Genomic DNA, 16,393 nt, shown 5'->3' with positions numbered 1-16,393 from the left:
AGGAGCCGGGTTTGGCCCGGGGAAAAATCCAGCTGCAACCTGCGCTGTGATTTCCAGCGGAGTGAAGAAAGTGGCTGAGCGGAGAGGGAGGAAGCATCCAGGAAGGATAAATCCGCTCTCCCCCCTGTGCTCCCATAGCTTTGTGCTCTGCAAGGACAGACGGACACTGGAGCAGGAGACTCCCAGGATTCCCGGGATAACCGCTGGAAGCACCTGGAGGGAGGGAGAGGAGCTGCGATGGAGTTTCCTGCCGTGGCACTGTCGCTCATCGTGGCGCTGCGAATGTCCCCGCTGGCTGCTGGCACCAAACTGCAGCCCCACATGTGAGTAGGAAGGAAAGAGTTCCAGAGGGGTTCTGTCGGGCAGGGGATGGAAAAGCAGGAGCCAAATGCAGAGTTTTCAAATCAGAGAGTGAAGGAGCAGTCGTGGGTTTTTTTTATTTACTATTAGATGTGCAGAAAGGGGAATAGAAAATTGAAAATGTGGATAGTGTTTTCTTGTAGGAGGGAACTCCTTGGTTTAGCTGAGGAAGTTGTTGTGGGTTTTCTTATTTACTATTAGATGTGCAGAAAGGGGAATATAAAATTGAAAATTTGGATAGTCTCTTCTTGTAGGAGAAAACTCCTTGGTTCAGCTGAAACTTGTCTGAGTGCAAGAGATGATTCCTGTGTGAATGCTTTGCCCTTTTTTCCAAGACCTGCTGCTTTTATTTCACTTCACTTTCTCATCCCGCGTTCCTCCCCGCCCGCTGCTGTTACTCCAGCAGCACGTAGGCTGCTCTCTTTAATTACATTTTACAGTTACAGTTTGGTGTTAATCATTTGGCTGCTCTGGAAGACTTCCTTGAAAATTTGGCCTCCTGCCAGAAGATGGTCTCTGAGAGCCAGGGGATCACTGGAATTCCCTTTGTCCATGGAGAGGGGTGCAGACTCCAAGCCGCCCTCCCCGAGGGGTTGAATTCTTTACAAAAAAAGCGTGTCCTTTAGCAGATAAAGGTTTTGGAAGAAGCAGATTTTTCTCCCCACGTCAGGGTTTTGTGCTCCTGCCCTGGCTGTTGTTTTCAGGACTTCTTGGATGGGGCACTGGAGCAGAGCCCTGTGCCAGCACGCTGGGGTTGGAATTGAGCAGCCTGGTGAATTCAGATGCCAGCTGTGACCTCTAAGCTTCACCACGTCCAAATGAGTTATGTTCACTTTTTTTTTAATAGAAAGCATCTCTAAGAAAACTCTGGCTCCTGTGGGAAGCAGCAGAAGCAGCCCCAAATACCAAGTGGCTCATGGAGTCAGGGACAAATGTCTTCACTCTTCATCCTTAGTTAAACCCACTGACTTGTGCTTGGAGAAAGAGTTGGGATTAGAGAAGAAACAAAGTACATTTCTTTGATTTGTTGGAATTAGCCTCACAGCCCTTAGCTCTGAATGAGCATGAAACCACCCCTGTGGCTGGTGGGCCTGGCACTGTTTCTTTTCCCTGCAGTGATTAACTCATTGAGGGGTGGATGCAGGAGGTTGCCCAAGCCCTTCCTGCCCTGCCAGCAGGAAATCCAGGCAGTGGGAATGCTGCACCCCTCACAGCTGTGACCCCTGTATTGGTTTGAACAGACAGGTTTCTGCAGGACCCTTCCTTGAAATGGAAAATGTAAACACTCTCCCTCTGAATTATTATGATTTTGAAACTAAGGGGCTCTTAGGCAAAGATATGGGTTGAGGAATAACAGTTCTTTACTACAAAAAATTAGAAAAATACAAGCGCAATAGTACAAAAAGAAAAAAACACTGACAGAGTCAGAATAGACCTCACCCCCTGTGTGTCAGGGCAGTGTCCCAGCCCCATGCCATGGGGGCTCAGCCCTCCTGCAGTGCCAGCTGTGGCTCTGCTGCAGCAGGGATCCTGCACAAGGGGGGAGTTTTCCTCTGCAGCTCCAGGGCTGCTGCAGATGGGCCTGGGCTCCCTCTGGCAATGCAGGGCAGCACAAAGCTGCTCCTCTGGGAATGCAGCGGGCAAAGGCTGCTGGGGTGTCCCAACCCTCAGATTGTATCTAGGTAGGAATGCTTGGCTCCTCCCCTGGGCGGAGCATTGCCCCATGGGATGCTGGGATTGGATCAGCCATGCAGGGACACTCAGTGGCCATGAACAGAAGAGATCTCCTAGCTAAACCTGAGACATCCCCTGCATCCCTCTGCATCCTCTACATCCCTCTGGTTCCCCAGCATCCCTGACAGCCCTTTATTTCTCTTTTGCAGGCAAAATGTGTGCGCGGAGCAGCAGCTGGGGGTCGTGGGGCTGTGGTAGCCCCTTACACCTGTGACCCCCCAGACCCCTCTGGTTCCCCAGCATCCCTGACAGCCCTTTATTTCTCTGTTCCAGGCCGAACGTGTGCGCGGAGCAGCAGCTGGCGGTGGTGGGGCTGCGGCAGCCGTGCGTGCAGGCTGCCCGCCTGTGGCAGCAGGACTGCGGGGGCCGCCGCTGGTGCGCGGGCCACGAGCGCAGGTGGGTGCTCCTCCCTCCGCCTGGGCTGCTCCTGCTGGGAAACGGGGGATGGAAACTTCCACAGGCACTTCCAAAACAATAAGGGTTTTTTTTAGAAGAGTCTTACTTCAGTAAGAGATGATAAAGTTGTATTTTTTTTCTTAACACTGATGTGACCGTGTTCACAGAGGTCTGAGGATGAGGGAAGAGATGAGCATCTGACTCCATGTTTCAGAAGGCTTGATTTATTATTTTATGATATATATTACATTAAAACCATACTAAAAGAATAGAAGAAAGGATTTCATCAGAGGGCTAGCTAAGAATAGAATAGCAAAGAATGATAACAAAGGTTTGTGGCTCAGCTCTCTGTCCAAGCCAGCTGACTGTGATTGTCCATAAATTAGAAACAACTAACATGGACCAATCACAGAACCACCTGTTGCATTCTACAGCAGCAGATAATCAATGTTTACATTTTGTTCTTGAGGCCTCTCAGCTTCTCAGGAGGAAAAATCCTAAAGGAAAGATTTTTCATAAAAGATGTCTGCGACACACTGAGGAAAAAGGGAATGATTCTAAAATATTAACCTCTTATGATAATAAGATGTAGTAAATAACAGCAATAAATAATAAATAATAAATAATAAATAATAAATAATAAATAATAAATAATAAATAATAAATAATAAATCTGTAGTAGCAGAAAGCCCCTGAACGGGGAATAATGAGTATTGACTCCATGGTTGCAGAAGGCTGATCAATCTACTGTATTATATTATATTATATTATATTATATTATATTATATTATATTATACATTATACATTATACATTACATATATTATATTATTATATTTATTATATTTATTCTTTCATATAATATAGTATCATAAAATAATAAATTAGCCTTCTGAGAACATGGAATCAGATTCATTGTTCCTCCCTGCCACAGGCACCCTGCAAATACAATAGAAATGAACTTTTCTTACCTGTGCAGCAGCCAAACTACAACGTGCCCAAGCTGCTTCCAGCCTCCATCTGCTCTTCCGGCCTCATTAGGGAGTTACAAGGCTTTGCAGAATAAAAATGGTAGTTGTCGTTTCAAAGAAACATCTTGGACTCCAGACAGCTTTTAAGTCCTGTCTTTAGGAATTCCTCCTAACCTGTAATTGCCGGTAATTGCCCTGGTGATGAGATCTGTGTCCTGGTAACAAAGGAGCAAAGAGAGTCTGACTCTTGGCTGCGTTTGCAGGGAAGGTTTTGAAAGGATGGATGCCCTGTCTGCTTCCACTTCAAAGGCTGGGAGCTCCTCAGCCCCAGCAGTCCCTTCAGCTCCCTAAAGGATGGGCTTGACATCACAAATCAAGGGACTGAAATGAAATAACTTTCTGTTCTGCTGCATTACAAATATCAGAACAACCCAGTGCTAACACTGTTCCTGATAGAAGCATAGAGGGGAACCCACTGAGGGTGGAGTTGTGAAATCCAGACAGGGAAAGGACTATCAGCAGAGCATTCTCTGGGTGAGGTTTTGTCCCAGATCTCCTCTGTCTAACCTTCTGGGAGTTCCCATTGCAGGATGCTTTTCCAGTGCTAAAACTGATCCTGATGGAAGCACAGAGGGGAAGCCACAGAGCGACCTCACCACGGGAGCTGTGAAATCCAGACAGGGAAAGGACTATCAGCAGACCATTCCCTGGGCAAGGTTTTGTCCCAATCTCCTCCCTCTAACCTTCTGGGAGTCCCCATTGCAGGATGCTTTTCCAGGAGCTGGGAGCTGTCCTGCCAAATTCCCTTGTGCCGTGGCATTGGAGCGCGGTGTTGGTGCTCACAGGGATGCTGGAGCTGCTCCAGTTGGACCCAGCAGCTCTGGCAGCTCAGGAAGAGCATTCACAGCTCCAGGATCTGGCCTGAAATTGGCCTTTGAGTTCCTGGAGGTGACTGGGAAAAGCAGCCTTTAAAATCAAGGCCAAATTGATGTTTCTAATGGTGCCACTGGGAAAAGCAGCATCTGCTCAGCTGGAGCATCCTTGGGCTGTGCTGCTCTGTGTTCCTGGGGAAGGGATGTTTGTGCATCCCTTTGTGCAGCTTCCCAGTGAGTAATGACAGCAAGGTAGCTTTGCCCAGCCGTCCCTTGCCAAGCCTGAAGGAATCCCAGTGCTATCCCAGAGGGGCTGGAAGGGGATTTTCCAGCAGCAGGACACAGCAGGAGTCCCTGGGTTCCATTAGTTCTGGCTCATTCCCCATTTTCTGTGCCAGGGACTCCTTAAAACACAAAAGAAAAGAGAAACACTGGAGATAAAGCATCTCCTGTGTGCCTGTTTCCCATCTGCAGCACCCAGATACCCAGAGACACCAAGGCTGTCACAATATTTCCCTGTCCTGAAGGGTCTGGAGTGTCCAACAGAATCCCCCAGGAGGGTGGATGAGGCTGCTCAGGGCACTGCTGGGGCACAGGGAGCCCTGAGCTGTCCCACATCACTATTTTGAGCTTTTCCTCCCCATCCCTGAGCCATGTTCACTATTTTGAGCTTTTCCTCCCCATCTTTGTCATGTTCACACCACCCTGCATCCACCATCTCCCCTTCTCCTTCCTGCTGGGCTGGAGAGAGCTCCTGGTACCAGGAGCATCCTGGTAGGTTGGAGCCTGGTGCCTGTGAATTGCTTTCTCAGCTGCTTCTGGAACACAACAATTACCTTCATAATTTGTTAACAGCTCAAACAAAAAAAAAAAACATATTGGTGTCTGCTTTTATTTTTCTCAGCTGCGCTTCCACGTGCTGCTTGGCACACAGGAGTTGCTGAAGGTTTCCTTCCCAGGGATTAAAGGTTCACTGTTATTTGGGTTTGTTTTTTTTTTTTTTTTTTGTAGGAACATCCAGACAAAATCAAACAAATCGACTGAGTTAGGATAAATATTTTCAGTGGACACGCACAACACATCTGCCCTGCCAAATATTTGTTGTTGTTTGCCTGATTGGCTTTGGTGGAGCAGTTTCATGTTCTGCCAAGGGAGCTTTTTAAAAAACCAGCTTCAGAAGTATTATCTGTGTTTCAATCCTCACAAACACACAACACCAAATTTCCGGGGCAAAAAATTTTGTGTCGCTTTTGTTTATTTACGCTTCAAATCAGTCCCTGCTTTGCTCCCCCAGCTCCCACCCTGGATGGAGCTCCTGGGAGTGTTAAAGGGACCCTCAGTGTCAAAGCTGTGGAGCTTTGCTGTGTCCAGCACAACTCTAGGAGTATCTTGGTGTTACCATCAGGATTATGTTGATTTTTTAGCTCATCAGCCCCTTAGAATCACCTGCTCCTGCTCACTAAGGCAGAAATACCTGTTCTTAAAATTCACATTTCTTTTGTGTAAGGGAGGAGCTCAGAGCTGTAAATAGTCTAGAAAAGGAGGAAAAAAAATAATCTGGGGTGTTGTGAAACCTGGGTGTTGTCTCTTGTGTTTCTAATTAGAGTAAATTAGGAGTATTTTCTTAGCATCAGTGTTCCCTGCCCAGCTCTGGAGCCTTGTTGTGTCCAGCACAACTCTAGGAGTATCTTGGTGTTGCCATCAGGATTATGTTGATTTTTTAGCTCATCAGCCCCTTAGAATCACCTGCTCCTGCTCACTAAGGCAGAAATACCTGTTCTTAAAATTCACATTTCTTTTGTGTAAGAGAGGAGCTCAGAGCTGTAAATAGTCTAGAAAAGGAGGGAAAAAAATAATCTGGGGTGTTGTGAAACCTGGGTGTTGTCTCTTGTGTTCCTAATTAGAGTAAATTAGGAGTATTTTCTTAGCATCGGTGATCACTGCCAGGCCGTGTGGAGAACAATGGCAGCACTTTTGCAAACCCCATTTTATTTGCACCCATGGCTACAAATTCTGTCCTTCCCCTTTCCCTGCCCTGCAGGAGCTGACTCTGGCTGGGTTTTTGTGTTTCAGGGTGGTGTATTACACGGGCTACAGGCAGGTGTACCAGCTGAGGTCCCAAACCACCTACAGGTGCTGCCCAGGATGGTCCCAGCTCGCAGGGGATGCTGGCTGCCTGCACAGTAAGTGTCATTTTATTCTACTCAACTTCCTTTGTTTTGGCTCGTTCCAAGTCCTGTGCCTGCAGGAAATGCTCTAAAAATGTCTTTAAAATGTGCTTAAAATAATTATCATGGGTTTTTATTAGTTTTTTTTTCCTGGTGTAATAACAAAAACAACTACGACAATTAAAAAAAAAACAATGACTTTTATTGGTATTTTAATAATAGTAATAATATGAATAAGTAGTAGTATTAGTATTATCAATAATTCATTATAAAATTATAATTGCTGTTATTGTTGTAATAATTATTGTTATTGTTACTGTTATTATTAATATAACATAATAATATATATTATTATAATGATGGATAATATATTATTATATAATAATATAACAATTATTATTATATGATAATAGCATATAATAATATCATTATAATATAATAATAACTATATAATATAGAATTATACAATAATAAGATAATAATTATTATATAATAAATATATTATCTATATGATAATATATATAATATATAATAATATATTATAGTATATAATCATAAGAATAATAGTGTTAATTTTATTAATGATTTTATAACAGTAATAATATGAATAAGTAATAGTATTTGTATTATCAATAATTAATTATAAAATTATTATTATATTGTTATTGTTATTGTTATAACAGAAGTTATAACTTCTAAACTTTTAGCTTATTCCATACAACCTCAGTGCCTGATTGATTTACACCTTGGAGGTGCTTTCCATCTTTCTACAGAAAAGCAGCTTTGGATTTTAGTGATTTTAGTGATTTTAGTGATGGGCAGGAGAAGCAGAAGAGCATTTTGGGGTCTGACCTGCCCTGCCATCAGAGCCAGCTCCTTGGAAGGTGTTTCCTACAGCTGCTTGCCTTTTGTTCTGTGGAGAGTCTTTTTGTGCCTTCCCTGGGCTTTGATGCTTGTAACAAAGCTTTTTTTTATTAAAAAAAAAAAAAAAAAAAGATAAAAAAGGTGTGTCAAACAACCAGGCTTTATTCTTCCCATCCCAAGCTGTGGCACAGGAGAACAACCCACAGGGGAGAGGAAGCTCCATGGGTGCCTTGTGGCCCCTGTCAGCGAGCAGATAATAACCTCAGCTGAACTCAGAAAAGCACCTTCTGTAATGAGTTTTCCTGCCAAGGAAGTGAGTAATTCCATGCAGGAAGGAAGCAGAGAAAAGGAAATCGAGCTGCTCAGGGCACGCTCTGAACTCATCCTTCTCATCACCAGGGGCAGCTCACTGCAGGGCTGGGCTGGAGGGGAGAAGAGAGGGACAAAGGCAGAGTGACACCAACCCCAAAACTCCTGCAGGAATTGCTGCTGAGCTGCTGGGGAGCTTGAGGTGGATCATGGCCTGGAGGTGGTGAGCTCTGTCCTCATTCAGCCCTTCAAGCCCAATTGGATATCACCCAGAACGTGCTGTGACATTATTCCTGGGACAGAAAAATAGGGATTTATGTGCCTTGAGTGCAACAGGCGCAACGGGGAGCTGATCTCTGCTGGCCCTCAGCACAGGCAGGGGGCAGAAAATAAAATTACATTTTATTTTGAATCGTCTTCTGAGCAGCAGCAGAGCGGCCAGGTTAGCTGGTGGGAATTCCCACCTCACCAGGTTGGGGCTGAGGTGGGAATTGTGCTCTCTGATTCCAGACTCTCACAGGTAGAAGCTGGAGGAGCATCCCCGGGGCAAATGGGACAGCTCTGCCTCTGTGGTATTCACATTTTCTGGAAAAATGTGAAAAATCCCTTCACCCAGGATTATTCTCCTGGGAAGCTGGGAAGCCTCAGAGGAAAGGAAAACAATTCTTATCTCATTTGCTTCTCCTGTGTTTTGCTCATGTGGAATGTGTTTGGAGATTGTTTACCCACAGGTGATTGTTTCATTGGATTCTGGTGTGAATTGTTTTTGATTCTTTGGCTAATTGGTGCCAAGCTGTGCTGGGACTCTGGAAAGAGTCAGGAGTTTTCATTATTATCTTTTTAGCATTCTTTAAGTATCCTTTCTGTATTCTTTACTAGAATAGAATAGAATAGAATAGAATAGAATAGAATAGAATAGAATAGAATAGAATAGAATAGAATAGAATAGAATAGAACAATAAATTAGCCTTCTGAGAACATGGAGTCAGATTCATCATTCCTTCCTGCCCATAAATACAATATGCCTGGTCCCTGCAGGTGCCCCAAGGTGCAGAGATTGTTCCCAGCTTTACAGAGATAAGATAACTCAGAGTGTTTTAAAAGATTTTATTTCTATTTCCCACATCAGGGAGCGTGGCTGTGCTCTGTGTAACTAAACTCTCATCCCAGGCTGTGCTCTGTGTAACTAAACTCTCATCCCAGGCTGTGGGTTTGCAGGGGTGTGATGGCTTTTCCTGCTGGTGGCTTTGTCCTTGTGGAGCAGAGGAGGTGCAGGAAGGTCTGGGAGGGAATTGTGAGCATCAGGGAGGTGCTGGGGCAGGGGCACACAGCCAGGCTGTTATTTTTGAGTGCATTATTCCTGCATTTATTCCTGCATTTATGGGTGCTGGAAGCTCCTCTGGTTGGTGTGTGGAGCCCGGGGTCAGGCTGTGCTTGCTGCTGTGGCTCTGCTGAATGGCACAGAGCTGTGCCAGAACACGTCAGCAGGATCTGTGGCCCTTCCTCTGTGCCTGCAGAGATCATTGATGGTGTTCCAGGAGCACAGAGCAGGGCAAGGGCATCTCTGCTGACAGTTTAATTAGGGCTGCTGTGCAGTGGAATCTCTCCACTGAGGGCATCTTGCTCTCCCCTGGGGGCTGGCATCTCCTCACTGCAGGGCTCTGTTTGCTCTTTGTGCTGATCATCATTTCTCCTTCAAAATAAAAATACCCCAGTGTGGGAATGGGAAAAACAGAGACGTCCACAGACACGGAGGGGTTTGATCTGCAGCCTTGGAAGAAGCTTGGGTTGATGTGAAAATACAATATACAGACATTAGGCAGAAAAATCATAAATTAATGTTTTATAGGTGCAATTTGTGTCTGTGAGCTCTTACAGGTGAAGAAATGTCCCCAGAGCAGAGCTGTGGGCACAGTACTGGCAGCTGTGGGCTCTGCTAGCAGCAAAGAGCTCAGAAAGAGATGGAAAATGACATAGAAAGAGACCTCACTGAACATCTGGATTTGTTCCTCTCCTTGTGTGCCCTCTGAAATGCTGACACCCAGCCTTGCTCCTGCCACCCCCAGGGCTGCCAGAGAGGAATGCAGGGAGCCCTGACCCTGGCAGGTTCTGTCTTTTGTCTCCTTCTCTTGTGAGGATGAGGATTTGCTGCCTTGCATTGCCCTCTGTCCTGCTCCATCTCTGTTCATCTCCATGGGAAGGAGAAGGGTCAGAAATCAAGGCACCCTTTGCATTTTTGGGATGGCATCAGGTCCTTTCCCTGCCTGGTCACTGATAGTTTGACTCTCAGACTGAGCTGCCTGCTTTCAAGTGGCCTCTGAGATGCTGCTTGAATTCCACCTGGGTTCAGTAACTCAGGTAAAGCCCTCAGTGATTAGGTGAGGGGCCTGCATGTCTGCCAAGCTCTGTGAGCTCCACTTGCAGCTGGAGATGTTGAAAAGCTGAGTCTGGAACTCTTGATGAGCGTGGAGGAGCTGGAACTCAGCCACCCCCAGCCTGTTTGTGCTCTTGGGCCAGCCTGACAGGGTCCTCAGAGCTGGTACAGCCCTGGAGCCTGGCATGGCCTTGGAACCTGGCATGGCCCTGGAACTTGGCACAGCTCTGGAGCCCAACATAATCCTGGAGCTCAGCACAGTTCTGGAGCCTGGCATGGCCCTGGAGCCTGGCACAGCTCTGGAGCCCAACACAATCCTGGAGCCTGGCACAGCCCTGATGACTGGCACAATCCTGGTGCCCAGCGCAAGCCCAGAGCCTGGCACAGCCCAGAGCCTGGCACAGCCCAGAAGCCCCACTCTGTCCTGGAGCCTGGCACAACTCTGGAGCCCAACACAATCATGGATCTTGGAATGACCCTGGATCCCAGCACAACCCTGGAGCCTGGCACAACCCTGGAGGCTGACACAGCCCCAGAGCCCAGCCATGTGCACCATCACGGGGTGGCAGCTCAGGCTGGTGATGCAGGTTGGAAGCTTGGCAGGAAATGTGTCCAGCTGACAGTTTAATTTCCCTGAGAGGCAGCTTTGCTTTGTCCATCACCTCCTGGCTGCTGCAGGCTCTTTGTTTAGTCAGCTGAAAGGCTGTGACTGAACTCCCGAACCTCTCACCCGAGATGGAGCTCAGTGCTGGGTAAAATCCATCCTGGGCTCCCCTGGGAGCTCCATCTCTGGACCTCAGGGAGACCAAACATTGCTTTTCTTCATGGCTCTTCCTCCTACATCAGTCTCATGTCTCCGACTTCACCAGGATCCCGCCTGGCTGAGCTCTCACAAAGGACACAGCCTGGCCTCTGAGCAGAAGGCGGTGATGCTTCCCATAATTTATTCTTTCTCTGCACAGTGTCATTACCCTTTCCCCAAATTTCATCACATTAAACTCTGTCGCTCTGAATTAGGAGCTCGTTTGCAGGAGGCCTGGAGGGCACGGAGGGGGAGACCCGGGCTGGGAAGTAGGTTATCATGATTTCCACTCCATATGTGCCAGCCTGCAGCACAGAGCAGGGAATTGTCCAGCTCATTCAGGAAATCTGGGGCACTGCCAAGAATAACACCCCTGTCTTCTAACCCCTGATTTGTGTCGCTGAAATTGCTTCTAATATTTTCCATTGTTGTGCTTTGGGTCTCGCTGAGCTGCTCTGAGAGCTGAGTGCTGCTGGTGAGTTGGGCTGGCTCTGCTGGGACCCTGATGAAAATGTGGTTTTTTTAGGTGTTTAAGGTGAAAGATTCAGGAATAACCAAACCACTGTGTAATTTGGCCTGGCAAGCCATTTCCTCTCACGGTGCCTGAAGGAAAGGACTAAAAGAAATACCAGGTCCTCTTGCATGATCTGAGCTGGAAAAAGCTGGAGGCTGGAACACCTTGGCACACACCTGGAGATGGGAAGTTGTTCCTGCCTTGTTGTGTAGGGAAGTATTTGCAACCCAGAGGCATGAGGATGAGCAGGATGCTTGGCAAAGAGCTTCCCAAATTCCAGTGCTCAAAATGGGACCCCTCTTGCATCAGTGGCACCAGAATCAAAGCACCAGCTCAGGGAATTTGTTCCTCTGCAGCTTCTTTGTCATGGAATTTCAGAATTATAGAATTATTACAGAATTTCAGAGCATCCTGGGTTGGAAGGGACCAACAAGAACCATCAAAGCCATGCTGAGGCTGGAGCCGTGGCCCTGGGACTGGTTCTCCCTGCACATTCCTCATCAGAGGAATCTCTGGAGTGAAAGGAGAGTCCAGGGGACCCTCACCATTCTGGGCTGAGATTGCTCAGCCCCAGCATGGCTGGTTTCCCCCCAGACACACTTAATTTTATGGGGCTCAGCTTGCAGGCAGTGACACATGTGCTGTGTGGATTGATATGGATTGATCCGGGATTGATCCGGGATCACTGCAGTCCCCAGGGATACACGGCCATGGAAAGCTACTAAAGACTAAAGTGTTAGATGAGAAGATAACTGGCTTTGTGAAGCAGCATTTCATCACGGGCTCATTAGTTCCAGGAGAGAGTGTTTGGGCTTCAATGCTACCTTTGTGTTGTAAATAATCTTCTCTTCTGGAGGGAGGGGTTTTGAAAAATCATCAGGTCCTTAAGAGAGCCAATGCTGAGGCTCTGGATTTCAGCTCTAATGCATTGAAGGTGCAAAGTTTGTGGGGTTTGGTCTAACCCATGGTGGTCCTTGTATGGTAAAAGAATCAATAGAAGAAAGACCCTTTAAGCAGGTACACAGCTCTGCCTGGCAAGATGGTGCATTTTGATGGCAAATGTGAATATTTGGAGAACGGCACATTCACCTAAACCTTCACCAAACCTCCCTAATCACAAAACCTCCCTAATCACAGAACCTCCCTAATCACAACTTCCCCAGCCAGTGCAGCCTTGGCAGAAGGTGTTGTGTGAGCCAGGAGCAGGATTTAGCACAGAAGAGAAATCAGGAAGTCGATTGTGTTCCTGTAGGAAAAAACAGAGCCAATATTGGATGCATGGGAGATTCAATAGTGGGAACACAGTTAAATGGTCATTATATTTCCATGTACAGTGGGTTAGAACTGATTTTTCAGGCGTGACAAGCTGACACCCACCAGCTCTGCGTTCCTTTTGGGAAGGTAATCCCTGCCTGTTCCCAGCCTGGATTTCGTGTGGCTGCCTCACACTTTTGAGTTCCCTTTGACAATTGATAACTTTGCAGCTTTATCTCCTGGTGTGCACAAGCTGTCCTGCCCCAAAACTGCAAGCCCTGCCTTGCACTGCTGCCATCTGTGATCCCTTTTTCCTCTGAGTGCACAATTAGTGTTTTGGAGCTGGCGTGGGCGGTTTTGTGCCAAGAATTTCGGAGCCATTTTGGAAGCCCACGCGGGGTGCCAGTTATAATGACACGAAATGAAATGTGTAATCACAGACCTGCTTTTTCTGTCACTAATTAGTTACAGCTTTAGCTGGAATGGGAAGAGAAGCCAGGGGGGCTCCCAACTTGCAAGCAGGAGGGAGAAGCTGCAGCCACCACAGCCCACGTGCGTGGGAGACCCTGGGTTCAGCCAGTGCTGCTCTAATTGTTGCCAGGTGGTCCCAGATTGTACAAGGGGCTGTAATTTAATCACAGCTCTGTGTGTTCAGTTGGTAACTGACCTGAAGGCCCTGTGACACCATTGGTGGCTGCAGTGTTCTTCCTGGGATGTTGGAATAGATTGGTCTCCATGGTTTGTCTTAGCCCAGGGCCCTCCACACAGGTTTGGGATGGGTGACAGGGAGTTGCTGGACCAGGGGCCACCACTGTGTATCATGCTCTGTGTCATCACCTGATGCTCTTTGCTCCAGGTTTGCCAGGTTTTTGTGAGGTGTATTCCTACCAGTCCCATTGCTCTTGGAGCTTGGAGTAATTTCTTCAGGGAAAAGTGGGAGGAAAAGACGAGGTGAGGGAAAAAGAATGAAGAGAGGAGCTGGCCGTCAGCACAGCTCTGTCCAGATCAGCGAACAGAGAGAGAATTTCATTGTGTAAATCTTTTAAACAGATTTAGAGAGGAGGATGGATGCTTGTTCTGCGTCCTTACCCCCCAACAAAGCCCCACACACATGACAGTGCCCCTGCTCACAACATTTCTGCTTTTGACATCAGCATTCCCCAGTGGGAAATATAAACCATGGGCAGCATTTCATGAGTTATGAGGAGCCCACACTCCCCTGGAGGAACCATAACCTTGTTAGTGGGTTTATGGGGATGGTTTGGAAAGGTGGATTTCAGAAGCCTAATTGAGCATTCTGTGTCTCCGTGTCCATTTTACACTCGGCTGGGTGAGAACAGAGAAACGTGGCTGCTCAGCCTTACTTGCAGTTTAGCTCCATTTCAGCCTCTGGGCTGCCCGAAGGTGACGCCACCATGGGGCACCAGAGCCCAGGGAAGCTCAGTGCAGAGGTGGGAGCAGCTCCCACTGGGCTGTTCTACAAAGATCCCTCCAATTTCAGCACAAGTAACTTGTGTTTGTTTGCTCGAGATCTTGCATGAGTTGTTTTCTGACTGTTTCACCTATTTGTTGGCTGGAAAAGCATCATTTCATCACAGCCCTGATGTTTTCCTATGATTCTCAAGGAAAGCTCTTGGACATTCCCTGAGGAAATTTCCTTCCTATCCTAAATTTTGAGGCTTTGTGCATTGAGCACCACACTGCAAAGCAAAAGAAAAAATCAACTTTCCAAGCTGGTTAAATGTCGAGTCTTAACTTCTTTTTGCCAGGGTCAGGATTAAATGTGTGAGATGGTATTTCTTGTTGGGACTCAGATGTTTATTAGTTCTTATCTATGTTACAGTCCCACAAACCCTGAGTTTTACAGCACTTCACTCTAACAAACTAAAAATGGAGCCCTATCTCTCTCTCTCCAAGGCCTTTTAAGGCTAAACTGTCCACTTAAGAAATGACACCTAAATTATTTTTATTTTTGACCCACTAACCAACCACCCATGCCCTGCAATGAGGACTTTTTTATCCAATTACACAAAACCACCCAAACCCATGGAGAATAGGGTAAAGAAGAAGGAGAATAAGAAGGTGAAAAAGAAGGTGCAGAAGAAGGTGAAGAGGGTGAAGAAGAAGGTGAAAAAGAAGGAGAGAAGAAGAAGGTGGAGAAGAAGAAGGAGAGAAGGTGGAGAAGAAGGACCAGCCTCCGCCCGAAAACCTCAATTTTGCTTTATATGTATTACTATATTTAAACCCTTAAACTCTAAGTTTCCCACCCTGTGATATTGCACACTTCTATTCAAACTCCACACCCACAATCCCAGTTGTGTCATTCCGTTTTGGAAGCTTCTCCATGGCCTCAGGTCAATGCAGTGTTCCCTTGGCGGTCAGTGCAGAAAGTCTAAAATTCTCAGTAACCAGGGTTCCAAAAGCTAAACAGTGTTTTTTATGACTCTTCAAGTGTTCTCTGGGGTTTTGGGCATATCACCAGGGATGGGGTGTTTGCCCTTCTGATGGTGAGTGTGGGATCATCCTCATCCTCCTCCTTGCAGCCACCTGTGGTTATGATGTTTTTCTCAAGGGTGGGAATTGCTGAGAGGGATCCTTGCAGCTCTGTCACTGCTCCTCTGGCTTCCAGGGCCCTCCCTGCCAGCACAGTAAGCAGCCCTGCCAAATTCCTCCTTTAATTCCAAGAGCTTTGGAGCGAGGGATGCCCTGATTTATTCACGTTCTGCCGCCGCCGTTGTTTTATCTGCAAAACTCCAACAATCTCCTCTTGGCTTTTGTGGTGCTTGGGGAGCTCGGGTGTTTGGAAAGGAAATACTTATCGTGGCTTGCTGTGAAACACAGCTCTGTGCTGTACAATAGCCTTTATTCCTGGCTGCCATCCGTGGCGGGATTTGCTGGAATCAGAGAAGGAAGCTGATTAAAGTTGGGTCAAACAAAGGAACCTTGGGGTCACAGCCTGTGGGGTGAGCCAGCCCTGGGGCTTTTTCTTTTTCTTTTCTTTCCAAGGTAGTGTGGCCACCTTGGAAAGGAGCCTTGTTGTGACCGTGTTCACAGGGGTCTGAGGATGAGGGAAGAGACGAGGATCTGACTCCATGTTTCAGAAGGCTTGATTTATTATTTTATGATATATATTACATTAAAACTATACTAAAATAATAGAAGAAAGGAGTTAATCAGAAGTCTGGCTAAGAATAGAAAAAGAAAGAATTAATAACAAAGGTTTGTGTCTTGGACTGAGAGTCCGAGCCAGCTGACTGTGATTGGCCATTAATTAGAAACAACCACATGAGACCAATCCCAGATGCACCTGTTGCATTCCACAGCAGCAGATAATCATTGTTTACATTTTGTTCCTGAGGCTTCTCAGCTTCTCAGGAGAAAAAAAATCCTAAGGAAAGGACTTTTCATAAAACATGTCTGTGACACCTTGTATCTTTGGCCAGGCTGCGTTTTGGGGCTGCTAAGCTTTATTTAATTAACCTTTGTGAGATGTACAAGCATCTCTCTTGAAGGTTATTGAGTTTCCTGTATTTGGTGGCTCACAGATGTTCTGGGTTGGGAATATGATAGTTCATAGCAAACAACCCCTGAAAGCTGGAATGTTCCTTGGTCTGAGAACTTGTTCCTTGGGCTGAGAACTTGTTCCTTGGAGAGACACATGGTTGTCTCTCTCATCCCTCTCATTGCTGAGTCTGCAGGGTCCAATGTGATGTTTTATCTTTTTTTTTTTTTAAATTTGGGTTGGGATTACATGTGGGAGATTGTATTTCTTGTTT

At 46.6% G+C, this 16,393-nt stretch overlaps 1 protein-coding gene across 1 annotated transcript in view; it reads left to right on the top strand.

The window, feature by feature from the left end:
* Positions 1-228: 228 nt before the first annotated feature.
* MEGF6 (multiple EGF like domains 6) overlaps positions 229-16,393 on the top strand; it is a 91,236-nt gene continuing 75,071 nt past the window's right edge. Inside the window, exons 1-3 of the mRNA XM_059487403.1 lie at positions 229-323; positions 2,368-2,490; positions 6,406-6,515. Of these exons, the coding sequence (XP_059343386.1) occupies positions 238-323; positions 2,368-2,490; positions 6,406-6,515 (319 nt within the window). The 5' untranslated portion in view covers positions 229-237. The remainder of the gene's footprint in view (positions 324-2,367; positions 2,491-6,405; positions 6,516-16,393) is intronic.

Source organism: Ammospiza nelsoni, chromosome 22, assembly GCF_027579445.1.
Source record: "Ammospiza nelsoni isolate bAmmNel1 chromosome 22, bAmmNel1.pri, whole genome shotgun sequence".
Taxonomy (NCBI): domain Eukaryota; kingdom Metazoa; phylum Chordata; class Aves; order Passeriformes; family Passerellidae; genus Ammospiza; species Ammospiza nelsoni.
This window is presented reverse-complemented; position numbering and strand designations above follow the sequence as displayed.